General features: G+C 37.8%; 1 protein-coding gene across 2 annotated transcripts in view; it reads left to right on the top strand.

Annotated features, from left to right (window-relative positions):
• LOC148425129 (SH3 and multiple ankyrin repeat domains protein 2-like) overlaps positions 1–17,019 on the top strand; it is a 211,225-nt gene that overhangs the window by 134,615 nt on the left and 59,591 nt on the right. For both annotated transcript variants that reach the window (XM_088412771.1, XM_088412772.1), the window contains 2 exons: positions 1,114–1,196; positions 5,862–5,986. In XM_088412771.1, coding sequence (XP_088268897.1) covers positions 1,114–1,196; positions 5,862–5,986 — 208 coding nt within the window. The remainder of the gene's footprint in view (positions 1–1,113; positions 1,197–5,861; positions 5,987–17,019) is intronic.

Genomic DNA, 17,019 nt, shown 5'->3' with positions numbered 1-17,019 from the left:
ATTTTTCGCACTTACCATCTCGTGCTACGTTGAGCCTGGAAGAGGGTTCTCATTTTCCCCAAATGGGGTTTTTGAGTTTTTCCTTCCTTTTAAGGGCACTTTGTTCAGGGGATGCCGTCGTGTATTTGTGACGTTCTGTATGACTTATTTTTCACCTGCAAAGCCCTTTAAGAGTGTGGTGATTCAGGGCTATACAACTAAATTTGACTTGACTTCTTGGATCAGATTAGACTGGTGATCTGAGGTCCCACTGAAGTTCAGACTACGCAGCCACTTTTGTCCAGTTTGAGAGAAAACAGACTACCAGATATTTTCTGACTTTTTGCTTGTAGTTGATTTAGTTTTTCACTGTGAAAAAAGGTGACAGGTCTTTTCAACGGCGGTCAACATGCTATTTAGAGTAATGACAGAAACTACAATGATATTAACAACACTGAATTGAAAGGGCAGACATCATGCTCAGGATTTATTGGAATCAATTAACCGATTAGTCGGTGAGTTAAATGCAGACAGTCGCAAATGAGGCTCACACGTCGGACGTCACACGCGCGCGCTCACGCGCACACACCGTAAAATCTCGTCTCGGAATTAAGCGGCGCACACTTAATTGACGCTAGCGCTCGATCCTCATCGAGTCTTCAATCGACGAGATTCAGCTTCTCGTGCTGAGGGGCTTCCAGGCAGCCTGATGGTGCGCGCAGACGGACATAGCTGGCAGGAGGCTGCGCAGAGGAAGCAGCAGCAGTGTCGGTGGGGTTAACCGCCAAACCCGTTTCTTCGAGGCTCCCGGGGAGCACCGGCGGAAGGAAGGAGGGCAAAGAAGGGGATTACGTCGTCTTCGCCCTTTTTTTTTTTTTTTTTTTTTTTTTTTTTTTGGAGAGGGGGTTGGGGAGGCGTCTCTTTCCTGGAGATGTTGTCGCCGTGCCGCCGGGGCCACCGTCATACCGTGTGACATTCACAGAGCCCGCTGGGGTGGGGTGGGGTCGGGGTTGCCCTACCCTGGCCGGACTCGCTCTCCACCAAAATGAACCTCCACTCGGCCAGGGCGTCCGTGGCCATGCTGCGAATGATGGGCTGTGCTAACGGCCGCTCTGCTCGGCATCTTCTCCACAGTGACTGCGTGGTGGACGAGAAGACAGTGGTGCTCCAGAAGAAAGAGAATGAAGGCTTCGGCTTCGTCCTACGAGGGGCAAAAGGTAATTTGCACACTTCCCTGAAATGATTTGAACCGCTGTTTTCTGCGTGTCCCCTCAAATTAGTCACTTTTGAAAACCGCCAGACTTTCAAATTGCTTTAAGATGGATGACGAAGCCTAGTTTTTTTAAGATGTGTGACATTTTGTCGTAATTTGACTGATCCAGTTTAGAAGAATACTGGCTTTCCATGTTACTTCACCATTTGGGGTTTGAAAGCAACTTCACTTGTGATCCAGCTTGTATCCACACGATCCCAGTTTCAATTATTTATGTTTTTTTTTTCAATTCGGTGCATTTGTGGAAGCTCCCCTTGTCATTTTCTCCTTTTTATCACCTTTCACAGCTGTCATGACAATTCACTAATCCATATCTCCTGTCATCAAGCACCTTATAGAAATCCATCAGCAACCTTTCTGAAAACCGCATGAATTTTCTGTCACGTGAGTCGCGTCATCGGGCTGTTTGATATTTCACCAAGCCTTGAGACCGACTCTAAAAATAGTTTGGACTGCTGCACTGGTTTTGATGACAATTCTCGCCATGTCATAATACACGTTGTGTTTCACTACTATGTGTGGCGTGCGTGATTGGTCTCTGCTGGGATAAATTTAGTGTTTCATGCTTCCATCTCTAAGAAACAAAAAGAAAGGGGGAGGTAGAGATGGATGGAGAGGAAAGATTTGGCTTGAAAAACAAGAGGAATGTTCTAGTCATTCTGACACACTGCCATCACCCTGGGGAACTGACCCAGCCAAGCTTATCCTGCAAGGGGGTGAACGCACATACACGAACACACAAACATACAGTCATGCTCGAGCTGTCACATAGGCTTACATCCTCTTTTGCTGCCTGTAATTCTGCTCTTCTTTGCTCCATGCCCATCTCCCATCACTTTTTACTGATTTGTCCATATCACATCGTCAGCCTCTCAGCCGGACAACTAAACATCCTTATCCCAACCATGCACGCTCGCGCACTTGCTTGTGGACTGTCTGTATTCCACTGGGATGACTTATAGGAAGTGTCACATGACGCCATTACACCCACAATATTTTGTAACCTCCCATGGAGCAAGCAACAGATTTATGGGGAAAAAAGATGCACGATAACAAGTCAAAGGGTATCAGCCTATCTCTTTGAATTGTCAGGTGCACAATTGTGGTGCACAATTAATGTGAATGCGTTTTGCTCTTTCATACATAATTGTACTTTCAGTTGACTTTTTTGCAACACTTTGCAATTCATCGGTGCAGAGACTTTCCAGTGGCTTGCGTGCATATTGATTCAACACAAAATAGAATTTAAAGGGGAATTCAATTTATTATTTGTTTAACAATAATATGTTCTATGGAGCCCCAGTAGTCTAAATATGGCATTCTGGTTAATATTTTATTTGTGGAATATGAATTAAACATCAAAATCCACCCATTTTATCCAGCGCAGCGGGCAGCCATTTTGCCACTTGCTGTCGACTGAAAATGAAATCACATTTGGTCAGGGCTTAGATAATGACTAATCAGAGCTCACCTGTTTTCTGACTTTGGACATGTGACTTGGCTCATGTGGTATGCTTAATTCATATTCCAGAATACAGCAGCACGTCTACTTCCAAAATTAATTTGTTCCATAAGTAATATTGTAACGTGAGTCTTTCATAAGAAGTATGTGAAAAGCCTAATCAAGCCTCCAAATATGTCCCTAAATCCTTTAAATCAGGGTTTCTGCAAATTTTTGGAGTCAGGGCCCCTTTTTGGAAAGCACGTTTTCCAACATTGCAAATTTTTGTGGAAACAAAACAAAACAAAAATTAAGCAAAACATAAGTGCCCTTTTTATTCACCAACATATTCAATTTGACAACAAATATAGTTGTTACTTTTCACCCATGCTGAAGGTTAAATTGCATGTTTTCTCATCACAAATTCAAACAGGTTACTGCCAAATATTGAGTGACTAAATAATCAAGCTCTTTCATGATGACGTGGATTATATGGGTCAGCTTTTTGAGCAAAAGGTGATAAATCCAACATTTGAAAAGGGAAATTTAGTCCAAAATGTTCTGCACGATCATATTTTCAATGTGGCCCTGATAGTCCAATCACTGTACTGTGGGACCTCTACTTATGAAAATTCTGGTTACGAAATGCCTTGGCGGAAAAATATTGTCTCTACTATCAAAAGAAAATTCAAGATGAAAGGGGGAATTGCTCACTGAGACGAGACAGTTTGTGAAGCTTGTGTTCCATTTGTATAATTTATTAATATCAGTGGTGGACTGTCAGGGCCAGCAAGGCCTTCTCTGCTGGCCTAACATAACCTCACATCATAACACACATCATAACTATAATAAACTATAATAATTATTATAATAACAACATAACAACGTGTGTCGCCAGGCAGACTTCATGGGAGGCTTCATGTCTGCTTGAGCCCAGAGGCGCTGGACATTCGCTTGAATAGGCTTCTGTGCAGTGTGCAATGACATACTGTGTACGGTCCCGTATTTTTGTTGAGGAGTCCAGTCACTGAAGGCCTAAGTGTGAGATGCACAGACTGCCACTGATTAATATGCATCCTTGCCCACAAACGAGGCAATAGTTTTTGCATTGATGTTTACTACGGTCTTACACTTTGCATCTTGACTGGTTTCATCCACACTTGCATCTTTACTGGTTTCATCCACACTGCTCACAAACAATTTACACTGTAGAACTAGCAAACATAAAATTTACATTAGCTACAGCTAACACATAAAAACATACCACTTTGTTTGTTTGTAACATACCACTTTGGGCTGTCTGACGTTAGTATTGTTAGCACGTCGTCAGCACGTCTCTAGCATTTTAGCAATGACATCAAACAAGAAGCACTTCGCATGACCCCATACTAAACTTAAGTAAACTTACATGCTCAAAATAATAAAAAAAAAAACCAAACATTTTATTGCTCCTATGGACTTGTAAATTAATCCTGAATCACTGGAAACATAAAATACAAAGTATAAAAAAAAAAAAAAATACAAATTAAATCTCGTAAAAAGGTGCCTGCATCCATCTTGTCAACTGCTACAATTCAAATGATTAAAGGTTTAGGAGCACTTTTTTTTTTTTTTATTATTATTCTTTACATGATATATTTTGATTATTATGCACTAATGTAATTCTAATATGTATTTGTTTTGGTGCATTTTTACAATTTTTTAATATTATTTATTTAAAGCAGCAAAGTGGGGTCCGCAGACCCCTGGGCATTGTTCACTCTAATTTTCAATGCATCTGAGCATTCACACAAACTCCCTGAACAGGCTTTTGACCAAGGTGGGCAACTTTAGACATGCACACAGTGAGTCGCCGTGAGGATGTATGATATCGCTCCCAAAGTGACCTATATCACATAACTCACATTTTGTCATTAATGAGCAAGGAGGGAAGGGGGCTCTGAGGATATCCAGTGGCCTAGCTGCAGCCCTGAACAGAGCCAGTCAAAGTGGGCTCATTCGAGGCTCGTGCTTTGATGACGCAAGGCAGCTCAGAGCTCCAAGAGTTCATGTGGAGAGCACGACCTGATGATGTCCAACAACTTTTAAACATATGTGTGAACTGGTAATCTGCTTCTGGGTATTTATCCAGTCATTTATGAGGGGTGACAAGCGTCGTCCAGCACCAATACGGCAGAACATAGCATCTACATGTTGCCAAACAAATCACAACTATTTTCTGTGCATTTTCAACAAGTTTATTTCTTTTTTATATCTTGAGCAATATGTTTTTTAGACATTTATAGTGTAATATATATTGCACTTGTCACCATGGTAATAAACAAACCACAAGTTGTTAAAAAGAAAAAAAAAATCTCACTTACTTTCACCACTTGTTCTCCTATTTGCATATACTCCGACAACCATTCCATCTTCAAAGAAGTGCGTTTCTTTTTTTACTTTGGCCTGGTGAGTGGATGTGTCGCTGCTCGTTCATTTCGCCAGGAAAAGAGGGTAGCATTTGCATCTCTGAACTCCGCACTTTTGTTAGCTAGCTAACCTGCACAGGGTGTACAGTATATGTGGGGAACGTAGTCAAGACTGTCAGTTCATTTGATTGGATGAATAGTGCAAGTGAAACTTATCGTGTCATTGGCTGGACTTGTCACTCGCTGTCACAAGGCGAAATGGTACAGAAAACAATATTATTGGTCTAATAATCAGATAAGATTAGGTTTAATATTAGAAATTATTTAATACGTTTAAATAGCGGCGTAACACAAATGCAGAAAGAAAACATTTCGTATTGTGCAACAGGGAGATTTTTCCTTGTATGAGGACATAAGAATGAGGGAAAGGCTTCATTGCATGGATACTTTTTCACAATGGGGGATTTCTTTGCACATGCAGGTATGGTTAAGAGTTTTACAGTACTGTATTATACTAAATATATTATTGCTTTTGACCACAATATTGATCATTTTCACAATCTAATGAACCGTTAGTGTTCTGCAGTTATAAATTTAACAGTGCTCAATTTTGATTGACACTGTCTGAGAGGTATTATTTTACATTTGTTTATGATTTTGTTTGTTTAGGTCCTATTATTTTGACTCCAGCTAACTAAAATGATCAAACTGTGCAAGTTGTAATGTTTTCGTTTCTCTTTTTGTCCCTGTTTCTGTAAAGCGGACACGCCCATTGAGGAGTTTACACCCACGCCGGCTTTTCCCGCTCTCCAGTATCTGGAATCAGTGGATGAGGGGGGCGTGGCATGGCAGGCGGGCCTCCGGACGGGGGACTTCCTCATTGAGGTAAGAGCTGCTCATCCTTCTTTTCACTTTGTTTGCAATGTGATTGGTTTGCAAAATGTGGATTTACACATTGTCAGGTGGAATGGGTGGTGAAGTGTTTAATGCAGATCTGTTGTTCTGATATGCTAATAATTTGGCTTATCTTTGTGGGTATTGTTAGTAACTGATGATATTAAAGCAACACAAATCAACTTTTTAAATTTCAATAAATATTTTCGTAACATCAACTTAAAACTAGTTAAATTGTTAAGTACAATATGGATCCGGTACAATATCAGCAGGAATGGTACTTGCTTTTATTATTTTTTTTTAGTTCAGAAGAAACGTGATCAAGTGAAATTATTCAGCAATGGTGTGTTTCATTAAAGTCACGGTTTGGATTGGATCACATATTTGAATTGTGAATTTTTGTTTTTTTCTTTTGTTTGGTTTTTTTTGGGGGGGGGGTGTGGTTGTGGTGTGATAGCACGACAAACTAGTGTCAAGCCAGCTGCTACACAGCCATCACTACAAGGGACAACTTAACTGTAAAGACGCTTTGATATTCATCTATTACCATAATTCCTCAAATATAAGACAAACTTTTTTCTTTCCCAAAATGAAGGCCAAAAGTATGGGTGCGACATATAAATGGTAACTTAAAAATTTGATTTTTTTTTTTAATTATTTGAAATCCATTTATTGAAAGATTGATCTGTCAGACACATAAGAGTTTTGATTCACATATGTGCCATTTTATATGGGACATATTCTAACTTACAATAATTACTGTAACAGGATGCGCTGGAGGGTGTCAGTTGACTGATCGTAACAATTGCCTGTTGCAGCTAACAGTAGCTTGTGTCAGCAGAGATTGTTACAGCACTATTTTCAATAAAAGAAAGGAGCAGACTGAACCACCATCCGGGTCCATCCTTGTTTACACACAAGAATATTACCAAAACGGTGAGGGTCATGTAAAGATTATGATTATGATGTCTCAAGCTGATTAAGAGCAATTAAGAGCTCACCAGTTGGAGAACACGGAACGGTTCCATTTGACTCATTTATTAATGGCAGTCTTTTGGCATATACGCATCATAAACTTAATGAAACACGAACGCTGCTCACCTCCAGGTTATTTATTGCTAAAGGAACTCGAACCACGTTGCAAATAAAAGGAAAAACAAATGTTTTAGAACATTCAGCACAGATGAGGCTTTCACTGCACACTCACAATGCGGGAAATCTGAAACACACTTAACGCCCAACAATTATATAACTAACGGAAATGAACACAAGAAAATAGGAGGAGTTTACAAAGGATGAGATTGTTCTGTTTTGCTAAAGTTTTTACATTGTCCTCAAAGTGTTGGTGCATCTTATTCACACTAACATAGAAAATACCAGAATTTGACTCCAAAATTAAGGGTGCGTCTAATATTTGGGAAATTATGGTATTTGTTTTGTTTACTTTAAAATTGGCCTTTGCAACGTGTTTTGTTTGTTTTGTTTACTTTAAAATTGGCCTTTGCAACGTGTTGGCATGTTATGTTTTCTTACTGCGGCTTCCTTGCCATGTCTTTTTCAACAATGCACAGCAATTAAAACACAAATAAATGTGATCATTAAAAAAAAAAAAAATCATGTTTTTTTTAAAGTACCTTCATTACTCAAGGACTAGTTTCTCGCTTAGTAGACAAAGCGCTCACATACATGCGACTTACATGCTGCAGGAGGGTTTCTTTTCTCTTTCAGCTTGACATTAACTCTGCTTTAGCGAATTTGCATTGTGAATTGAATTGAACATGCAGCCTTCACGTGAACACGCATAATTTTTTTTTCACTTGCCAATCTGCAAGCATTTGTGGCTCGACCTGTGGCGCTTGATCCATACGAATCATGGATCAAAGATGATCTGATGCACTATTATTTTTATCTATTTATTCTATTTTTATTTACTATATATTTACTGCGCCATTATTGTTCAAACAAACAACAGTTGTAAGAAAGAACAGGCACACAGCCGATAATTTCTACTCTAAATTTTGTCTGCTCTTTCACACGCACGCAGTTGTTTTGATCACATGGGCACTGCATGCTAGCTCTAAACACTACTTTATAGAAGAGCGGTGCTAATATCAGAGAATGTGGAAGTGGGGTTTTTTTTGTATGTTTTTGTTTTTTTTTTTTGGGGGGGGGTGACGTTTTGCAGATATCTGATATCAGCTATCTGATCAGAACACCTCTAGTGCATATGCAATTAGGAACTGTTGGTTGAAAATCAACTTTTATTCCCCATATATAACCCTGCAAAAGTTCAGTCTATATAGGCATATAGCCAAGGGTGTCACTAGACCTAATACTGTACTGGGACACAACTTGGGCACAAAGAATTTATGAGAGCGAGCAAAATGCATGAAAAATGAAACATTTAACACTTATCAGAGAAAACAAATATTTTTTTAACTACCTAATCACATTAGACTATGATGCTGTTTTATAAAGTATTATAGATAATGAATGAGCTTGCCAGATTTAATAAACTGCTTTTAGGTAAATGTTAATCATTAAATGTCAATTCACCCAATGTAAGTCAATGGGACTTTTTGGAATAGAAAATGAGGATTTGTGGGAAAAGGCTAAATATTTGGAATAAGAAAAATACATGCAGTCCTCTAGTAAATATGTAGAATAATATGAAATTGGAAGTATCAAAAAATTAAATTACTTAACTGAGAAGAAAAGAAAATATGAACTGGGAAAGGATTGAAGAAGGGACTCTCCAGATGTAAATTAGTTACTTTAACCACCGTACCTAGCAGCCTTTCTGTATGTAATTAATTCAATTCCAATTGACAACGAATAGGACTGTGTCCCATTGGGAATGATTGTTGTGTTGATTCGAAAAATATGAAATTATGGAAAAAAATATCTGCAATGTGTGAATTATTGGAACGCTGGGATGGATCCTGAAGGCTAAACGAATGAGGTAAATGTTGTGATTGTGCAATCGGAAAGCTTTAAATGTGAAATGTCGATTTGAATTGGCTGTTATAAATGAATGGGATTGTTAATTTGAAAACAAAAATATGGAATTATAGCTAAAAATCTGCAATGTGTGAATTATTGGAACGTTGGGAGTGATCCTAACGCTAAACAAATGAGGTAAATGTTGCGAATGTGCGATCAGAAGGTGTTAAATGCAAAATGTGAATCAGCCATTATAGGTGAATGAGACTGTTAAATGGAGAAAAAAAAAAAGGAATTATGGCAAAAAAAACTGCAATGTCTAAATTATTGAAATTTTGCTAATGATCCCTAAAGCTTAACAAACGAGATAAATGTTGTGAAATCAGAAAGCTTTAAATGCGAAATATCTAATCGGCCATTATAAGTGAATAGGACTGTTTATTTGTAAAAAATATATGGTAGCTGCACGTGAATAAATTACCATATTAATTAGCCATGTGTGCATTTCTTATGTGGAGTAAATACTGTACCATTGAAGTACCATGGAAATCAGAATGTGCGCTGTGAACTGATGATGATGATTGTTATTTTGATTATTTTTTGTTTATTCTGCCCCAGTAAAATATGTGTGGTGACATGGTGCATATAGCCAAATAAAATCAGCTTGGATATTTCATACTATAATTTAAAAATAATTTTCTGGTTGGTTACAACAAACAAGAGTTGGCTTCAAGCAAACTGCACTCTTTGGTATTTGTTTTGGTCTCTTATTGGCTTATGTCAACAGATCATACACATTATTGTCGCAAATTCGTAACTAATGTAACTTTTAAGGTAGCAGTCCGGACTTGTTCCTCAACATAGGATAATTTTGGTAGTTGAGACAACTTTTTATTTTCGCCCCACCAATTCTGGTATACAGTACTTCAAAGGGGGAAGGTTGCCTTTAATTCATGGTCATCCACTCCTGCAGACTTGCAAAGATTTTATTTGTGTGTTCATCATGTTCAGATGTGTTTGTAGGCCAACTCCTTTTTTATCCAATCTTTTTTTTTTTTCCAGAATTTTCATAGCATGACATATACTAATTGGAACAGATTCAACATTATTCAAAATTCATTTTTGTTTTGCTGTGGATGATTGTGAAAATGGTTTCGTTCCAAGTATGGAATTTTTGGTTTTAAAACCTTTTGTTTTTGTGCTCGTTTCTTTGTAGTAATGGAGTAAGGGAAAGTGTTGTGTTTTTTTTTGTCATGCATGGAAAGTTACACAGAACATTTTGTAAGGAGGACAAGTGAATAATCAGTAATGGAGCTACTAGTTAAATTACCTGGTTTTAAGTGAGAACTTGAGTGATGGAAACTGCTGTTAATCACTTTGTCAGAACATCTATGCATCCGTCCTAGTGTTTCCGCTTAATTCATTCAGTAGCAGCGGCCTACCACTCATAAATCATCACTGCCGCTGCGAAGGCTGAGTGATATCACGTTTTGGACTGCGGCCCTCAGACAACGTGATTTCATTGTCAAAGCTATGCTTTCTTTCAAAACAAAAAAACCTTCAATCTTCGTCACCCTGTCACCCTTACTCCTGGAAGGGCTTGGTGCTAAACTAGCATGCTACATAGCAGCACACACTTCATACCGTATATGTTTGATGTAATGCCACGTTTAGATGGAACGCGTCCAAGCGCGCCGTTTATGCTCCACACGAGGCGTTTTGTTGCGAGGTCAACATGAAGTTCACTTTTAACACGACAGTGTCGCGCGAGGGGAGGGGAGTGAGCTTGCTGTGCACTTTACAGTGGATCCGGAAACGAGAGCATTGCTGAGAACTTTCACTTTTCTGGGATGTGGCAGAGCCAATAGGTTCTCCGACAGAACCTTTATTCTCCTTTTTACGCTGCGTGTCCCTCGCTTTGCGGCAATACTCGTCTGCCAAAAATAAAATAAAAAAGTTTCAATGTCGCAATCAAGTGGCCGATACCGTGCAAAATACTGTGCTGTCAATGCTGCACTATCGTTAGCTTAGCACAGTAACTACAGTTCAACAGCTGTTAAAAAAGGAAGCAAACACTGCACATAGCAGTTGTCCCAAGTTCTCCCTCACACCTTTCAAAAAACCAGGTGAGTGCTCTTGCTTGGCTTCGTTTTTGGATCGAAAGTTCAGCTGGCCGTGTTAGGTAGATCTGGGTGACAGCAAAGCAGCCGCCATGATTCATTCCTGCCCCCTGTGTGAGCCGTTGAACGTTCCCAAAGCTGATGGGCTGACGCAATGCGATACGCGACAAAAGTTTTTTAACTTCTCACGCTTAATTACGCGCCGCACCTGTCGTGCTATGCTGGGCGTCACTCCATCGCGTCCTGTCGCGCTAAAAAAAACTGTCCGCTTTTATATATATATATATATATATATATATATATATATATATATATATATATATATAGAGAGAGAGAGAGAGATTAGACGCTCTAGAAAATGGATGGTTTATTCTTTATTTGGATTCACTGACATTCCAACCCCGAGAATGAAAGATGAAAGCTAAGTCATATTATTAGGTATTATAGCAGGGTTGGGCTTTTCCAGGCCTCGGGGGCCGGTGTCCTGCATGTTTTTCCGTTTTCTCTCTCAAACACACCTGATTCAAATGATTAGGATTATTTTCAAGCTCCAGCAGAGCTTGTTGATGAGCTAATGGTTTAATTTAGGTGTGTTAGGGAGAGAACAATGGAAAACATGCAGGACACCGGCCCTCGAGGGCCGGAGTCCCCCCCCCCCCCCCCCCCCCCCCCCCCCCCCCTCTGTATTATAGGTATTTTATGCCAAATTGACAAGCTGGACAATTGATGGAAATTTATCAACCCTTTCAGGCTCAAATTAATTTTTTTTTCTTCAAGCTTCTAAAAAAAATAAAATAAAATGCCTCAATCAATATTAATGTGGAATACCTAGAGGACTGTCATATTATTGTTGCAAATTTGCAACGCAGTCATTTTTCTCCTATTATGTTTTTAAGTTGGTTATTAGAGTAGAAATCCCACATTGTTTAGATAATAGTGGATTTGAATTATACATGCATTGATGGACTTTTTTTTTTCATTTGAAATGTCTGACTGCATTTGAATGCATCTTGTGTCTCATCCACACATTAGCGGCCCGTGCGAACACCGGATATTTGTACCATCTCATAAAATGACAGTGTAACTGACGAGTGGTTACTTAGATTTTTATTTAATGGTGATGTGTCGCTTAGTATCTATTGTGGTGTGATAGCACTCAAAACTAGTGTCAAGCACCACACCAATCAGGTGGTAGGACCCACCCATCAAACTTTGACAAGCAGGGTTGACAGATAAACTAAATGCATGAAACGCCGAAACAGTGTGTCATTAAATAAATGTTTCATTAAATAATTAAAAGTGGCATTAAATAAATGAATTGTTCATTCATTAATGACACTTTTAATTACATAACGAAACATTTAATTATGTAATGATAGTTTTATTTAATTATTGACTGGTACTGTACATTTATTTATTGAATTTTGGCACTTTCAGACCTCCATAGTTAAGTAGATCTTGTCTTTCTTGAAAAGTGTTAAAAACATTAAATAGGACTGCCTCATTCATAAAAACACTTTAGTGTCTTTGTATCATTAGAGGAATAGTTTTCATTCTTGTGCTGGGATGATCTGATTCTATTTCATGTTTTTAAATGTTGTTTTGATTGTTAATTAATTTGTGGTTATCGCATTGAAGCTTGATTTGATTATTATACTGTACATCATTGAGTAATACTACAAACAAGGAGTGGTGCAACAATTACAATTGATTTTGGGAAGATGCCAAATGACTGCATGAACAATGTTTGAAAAGCCAAGAAAAAACTGTTTCGTCAGACCTGCAGAAAGGTGCTTCCTGTATTTAATACAAGTTAACAGATTTATCCCAGCTGCTCTTTGTGTAGGTTTATAAAACTGACGTTTAACAAAATATAACATCATCATAACATCATGAGCAGCACTTTGGATGATGGTGTATGTCTGCTTTATAGTTTGGAGGGAAGTGTTAGTATATATTTTTGCTTCCATGCAGTGGCAGTCCGTGCATTTCACACTTCAGCCTCCAGTGATGTCCTACCTAGTCCGACACCACAGCTGGAGAAATCACACGTACCCATTACGGGGTGTTGCATCACCTTAATCTTATACTACAGTACACAGGCTATTTTCCGGAGCATTTAAACATAAATAAACCCGCATCTGTAATTAAAACTTACCACTACACTAGATACGTGATATCCATCAATTGAATATAAGTGAAATAAAATTACAAAAACATATTCAAAATGAAAAAATAAAAATGCTTGCACTCACCAAAATGGCTGTCCCCCAAAACACGTACTTATTTCAACACAAAATCCGGTCTTCTTTCTTTCCTCTGGAAGACTTCACTGACTTTGTTGATGTTTTCCTCTCCTTCAGCCATTGTGGGTGAAAAAAAGCGAGTAATTATATTTGATTTTCCTGCTAAAGGTCCCCGGGTCTGGTGTTTTCTGCACCGTTGAAGCAGCTCAAGCAGATATAACTTGGTTGCTCTGCATAGTGCTGATTCCCATCCAATCCATCCAATCACAGGATACATTCAACGTCGACAACTTGTGATCTGATTGATTGGCTATCCCAATTGTCTATTAACTGTCTATGAACTATATGGGCCCATTCACTTACAGTGCACAGATGCCAGCACTGTTGATTTTCAAGGTCTCTGGCAGATTTCATACAGCCTGGCAACACAAGTAAGCTGAATTCTGATTGGATAAAATCTCTAACCTTAAACTACAACACTGGAAGGAGCGTAACCAAATGGATATAATCGGACACGAAAAGAACAGAATACGGAGAATAATTACATATTCATAGTTAAGAAAATTATGTTTAAAATGAAATGGACTTTTATTATAATTATGATACTGGTGTCAGGTTATGTTAGGCCAGCAGAGAAGGCCTTGCTGGCTCTGATGGCCACCGCTGCATCCATGACAGATTAATTTATGTGAATGGTTGGTGTGTCTTGTCTCTTTGACTTTGATCAGCAAACATTCCAGCACTGACCTCGCTTAAAAGTGATATCAATGTAAAAGTACCCAATCACAATACAAGTGCAATTTTTTATGTTTTTCTTATGACTTCGTCTCACCGTTTTTCTCATAAGGAGCCCTGTAATGGAAATGGGTTTATTTTATGATCCTGCTCAATGGGGCTCAAGTTGTTTATTCTTGCTCATATTTTTGTCATATTTCTCGACACAAAATATACAGTATGTGTTGCTTTCTGTCTTAAGTCACTGCAGATGCCTCATTGTTCAAAACTGTTTTGAGGAGCTTTAAAATGCGTATGATCAGTTGGCCCATTGATTGCAGCTCATACAGTATGCTTTATATTTGCCTGTGCATTTGGTATGCATGTTCGTGTTCTTGTGTTACAAACCTAAATTAAAGAGCCTGGATTATGGTATTTTAGAAACTTTCCTCAAAAAATATGATGAAATCAACACATATTTGCTTTTTAACTGTTTATTGTGTTGTATCCACTTGAATAGGTCAAGCCATTTTACTGCATTCCCCACATTTTTGTGCATGTTAATTTAAATCCTTCTTAGAAGGAATGGCCTGATTAAGATATAAAGAAAAAAATAATATCTGAGTGTGGCTTTGTATTTTCACATGGTCAGCTAACTTAACTATATATGTGGATATTTTTTGAGATGCTGCCTCGCCCCCATTCACTGATGTATGTCGCTTTACATACATTGCTGCAGTGAGATTTGGCAAACAACAGCACGCTTCATTATTTAATTCAAAAGGAATTGTAGGTTTTGTTAAGTACAAAGGCTCAAAATATGCAATCTTGCATCTGAGTTTAAAGTCAAAACTGACATTTTGCATTTCAAGCATTGACTATCCTGAAAATTCTCACTATGCTGGATGTACAATGTGCTTATGTCATCCATATGACATAGGGGGTCGAGACAAGCTCTATGCCATAACCAGTGAGCTAGCAAATTTTATCTAGCGATTAGCATGGTTATAATAGTTTTATATTTTTTATGATTGCTAGGTTTTGTTTGTTTTTTGTATTCAGTTCACCTTAATTTCTGAAGCAAGTTTGTTAGTTTTTGTTCTTCTTGAATGCTTTTAGTTCAGTTTTTATTAGTTTTAGTATTAGTTTTTTTTTTTTTGGTCCATTTTTTTTTCAATATAGGGAGTCCATTAGTCCCAAAATATAGGATACACTGTTAATTTTAGAGTCAAATTCTGGTATTTTAGCAAGCCTCACGGTTTGCTACCTGCTCTGTTACAAGGATCACTTTTCTTCTTAAAAGCCACTTTAATATTCCTGTGTGTGAACAGGGATGGACTGGGGCGTTAGTTCAGTCAGCTCGCTTCTTTCATCGAAAATAATGCCGCAACAACCTCGGCTAAGGAGAGCCGCTGTTGGCTGCTACTCAGGCACTGGCTGCTAACAGCCAACTGACATTCACCCTTGAGCTTGTCCCATTACCGTAATTACTGTAAGTAAGTAATACATCCGATATAAAAATGTGCATCTGTAAGTTAAAACTGTGTTTGTGTGGCTGACGGGTGGATTCTTCCTCAAATGTCATTAAAAACATTGTTAAATCGTTTATGGGATTCACCCATACTGTTGGCCTTCAATTTGGGGGAAAAATGTGTCTTTTTTTCGGAAAATTATGGTATTTGTTGAGCGCAAGATGCACTTATCCTTATCTTGTGTGGACATACAGCAATACTGAAATGAACACAATAAAATGAAACCAGAAAGCTTATGTATGATATTGCTTGACAAAGGCAAAAACAAACAACATTTTGACTGGAATGATAATTAGTTTTAGTGAGTTTTATAAATGTTAAATGTAGTTTTAAGCATTTTTCTTTTTGTTTCATCACCTTTTTTTTCTTCATTTTACCTTTAGTTTCATTAATTAGTTTTGTTGGTTTGCTTTGATTATAATGACCTGGGCTTCAAACCATTGAATGATTTTTTTATTCAGGTATCATCCAGATTTTATTGTTTTTTTTAAATAAGTGCAAATTATAAAAACGCTGAATGAAGAATACAAAAGGGGAAAAACATTTCACTTTAGGTTTTTGCAATCTAAAAATTAAGACACTTAAGAATGCCTTCAACTTATATTAAACTTTGCAGCTTGTGCCAACATTCCGGACATGTTTATAAATAATAGTGCAAGCTAATCTGAAGATGAAATTGTTGCTTTAGCGTTTAAATTCTAAATATTCAGTGCGTTTTTAAGTGGAACAAATTCCATACATTATGCAAGGTTCAAAACAAGCGGTTTTGCATCATGTATATTCTCAAATTAAGACATCGATTTACAAAATTGCTCCACATACAAAAATCCAGCCTTGCTGTGCATTATAAATATTATGAAACTATCTATAAATAAAAAAAGAAAAATTTGTTGAAATACTGTATTTCAATTTTACAGGGATAAAGCTTTTATCAATGTGGATTCAAGTTAAATCAGAAAGGGTAAAATCAAGAAACAGCAGTGTGCTAAAGAAAAGGAAGATAAAACTTGTATTGAGTTGTATATTTTTATTTAACACTCTCCATTCACCATGCCGGCATTGCAAATTTGCAACAATGAAATGAGAATTCCCTATTAAACATTAATATTCTACAAGATATTTTTTGCCTCATAAGTAAAATAAAAATAAGGCAATTTTTTTTGATCAAACGTGTCCTACTTTTGAACTCTGTTGATAGCACATGTTTGCCATGCCGCACCGCTTGTTTACATCATGGATGACCTGGAATATCACCACTGTACATGTCACAGACAAGCAAACGGCAACTGTGACATTGGAAGATGAGGCAAAATTTGATAGATTAATAGAACTGTAAAAATAGAGGTAATAAATAATAATCATTAAGATAATAGTGATGTGTCACTGCAAACAAGGACAGTTAATTAGTATCTACAGTATGTTATCAAATGTACAAACAAAAAATGAAGAATCAGCGGGAGTATGTAAAA

Source organism: Hippichthys cyanospilos, chromosome 4 (assembly GCF_059441005.1).
Source record: "Hippichthys cyanospilos isolate Australia breed blue-spotted pipefish chromosome 4, RoL_Hcya_1.0, whole genome shotgun sequence".
Taxonomy (NCBI): domain Eukaryota; kingdom Metazoa; phylum Chordata; class Actinopteri; order Syngnathiformes; family Syngnathidae; genus Hippichthys; species Hippichthys cyanospilos.
The sequence above is the reverse complement of the archived record's forward strand: the minus strand, read 5'-3'. Positions and strand labels throughout refer to the sequence as shown.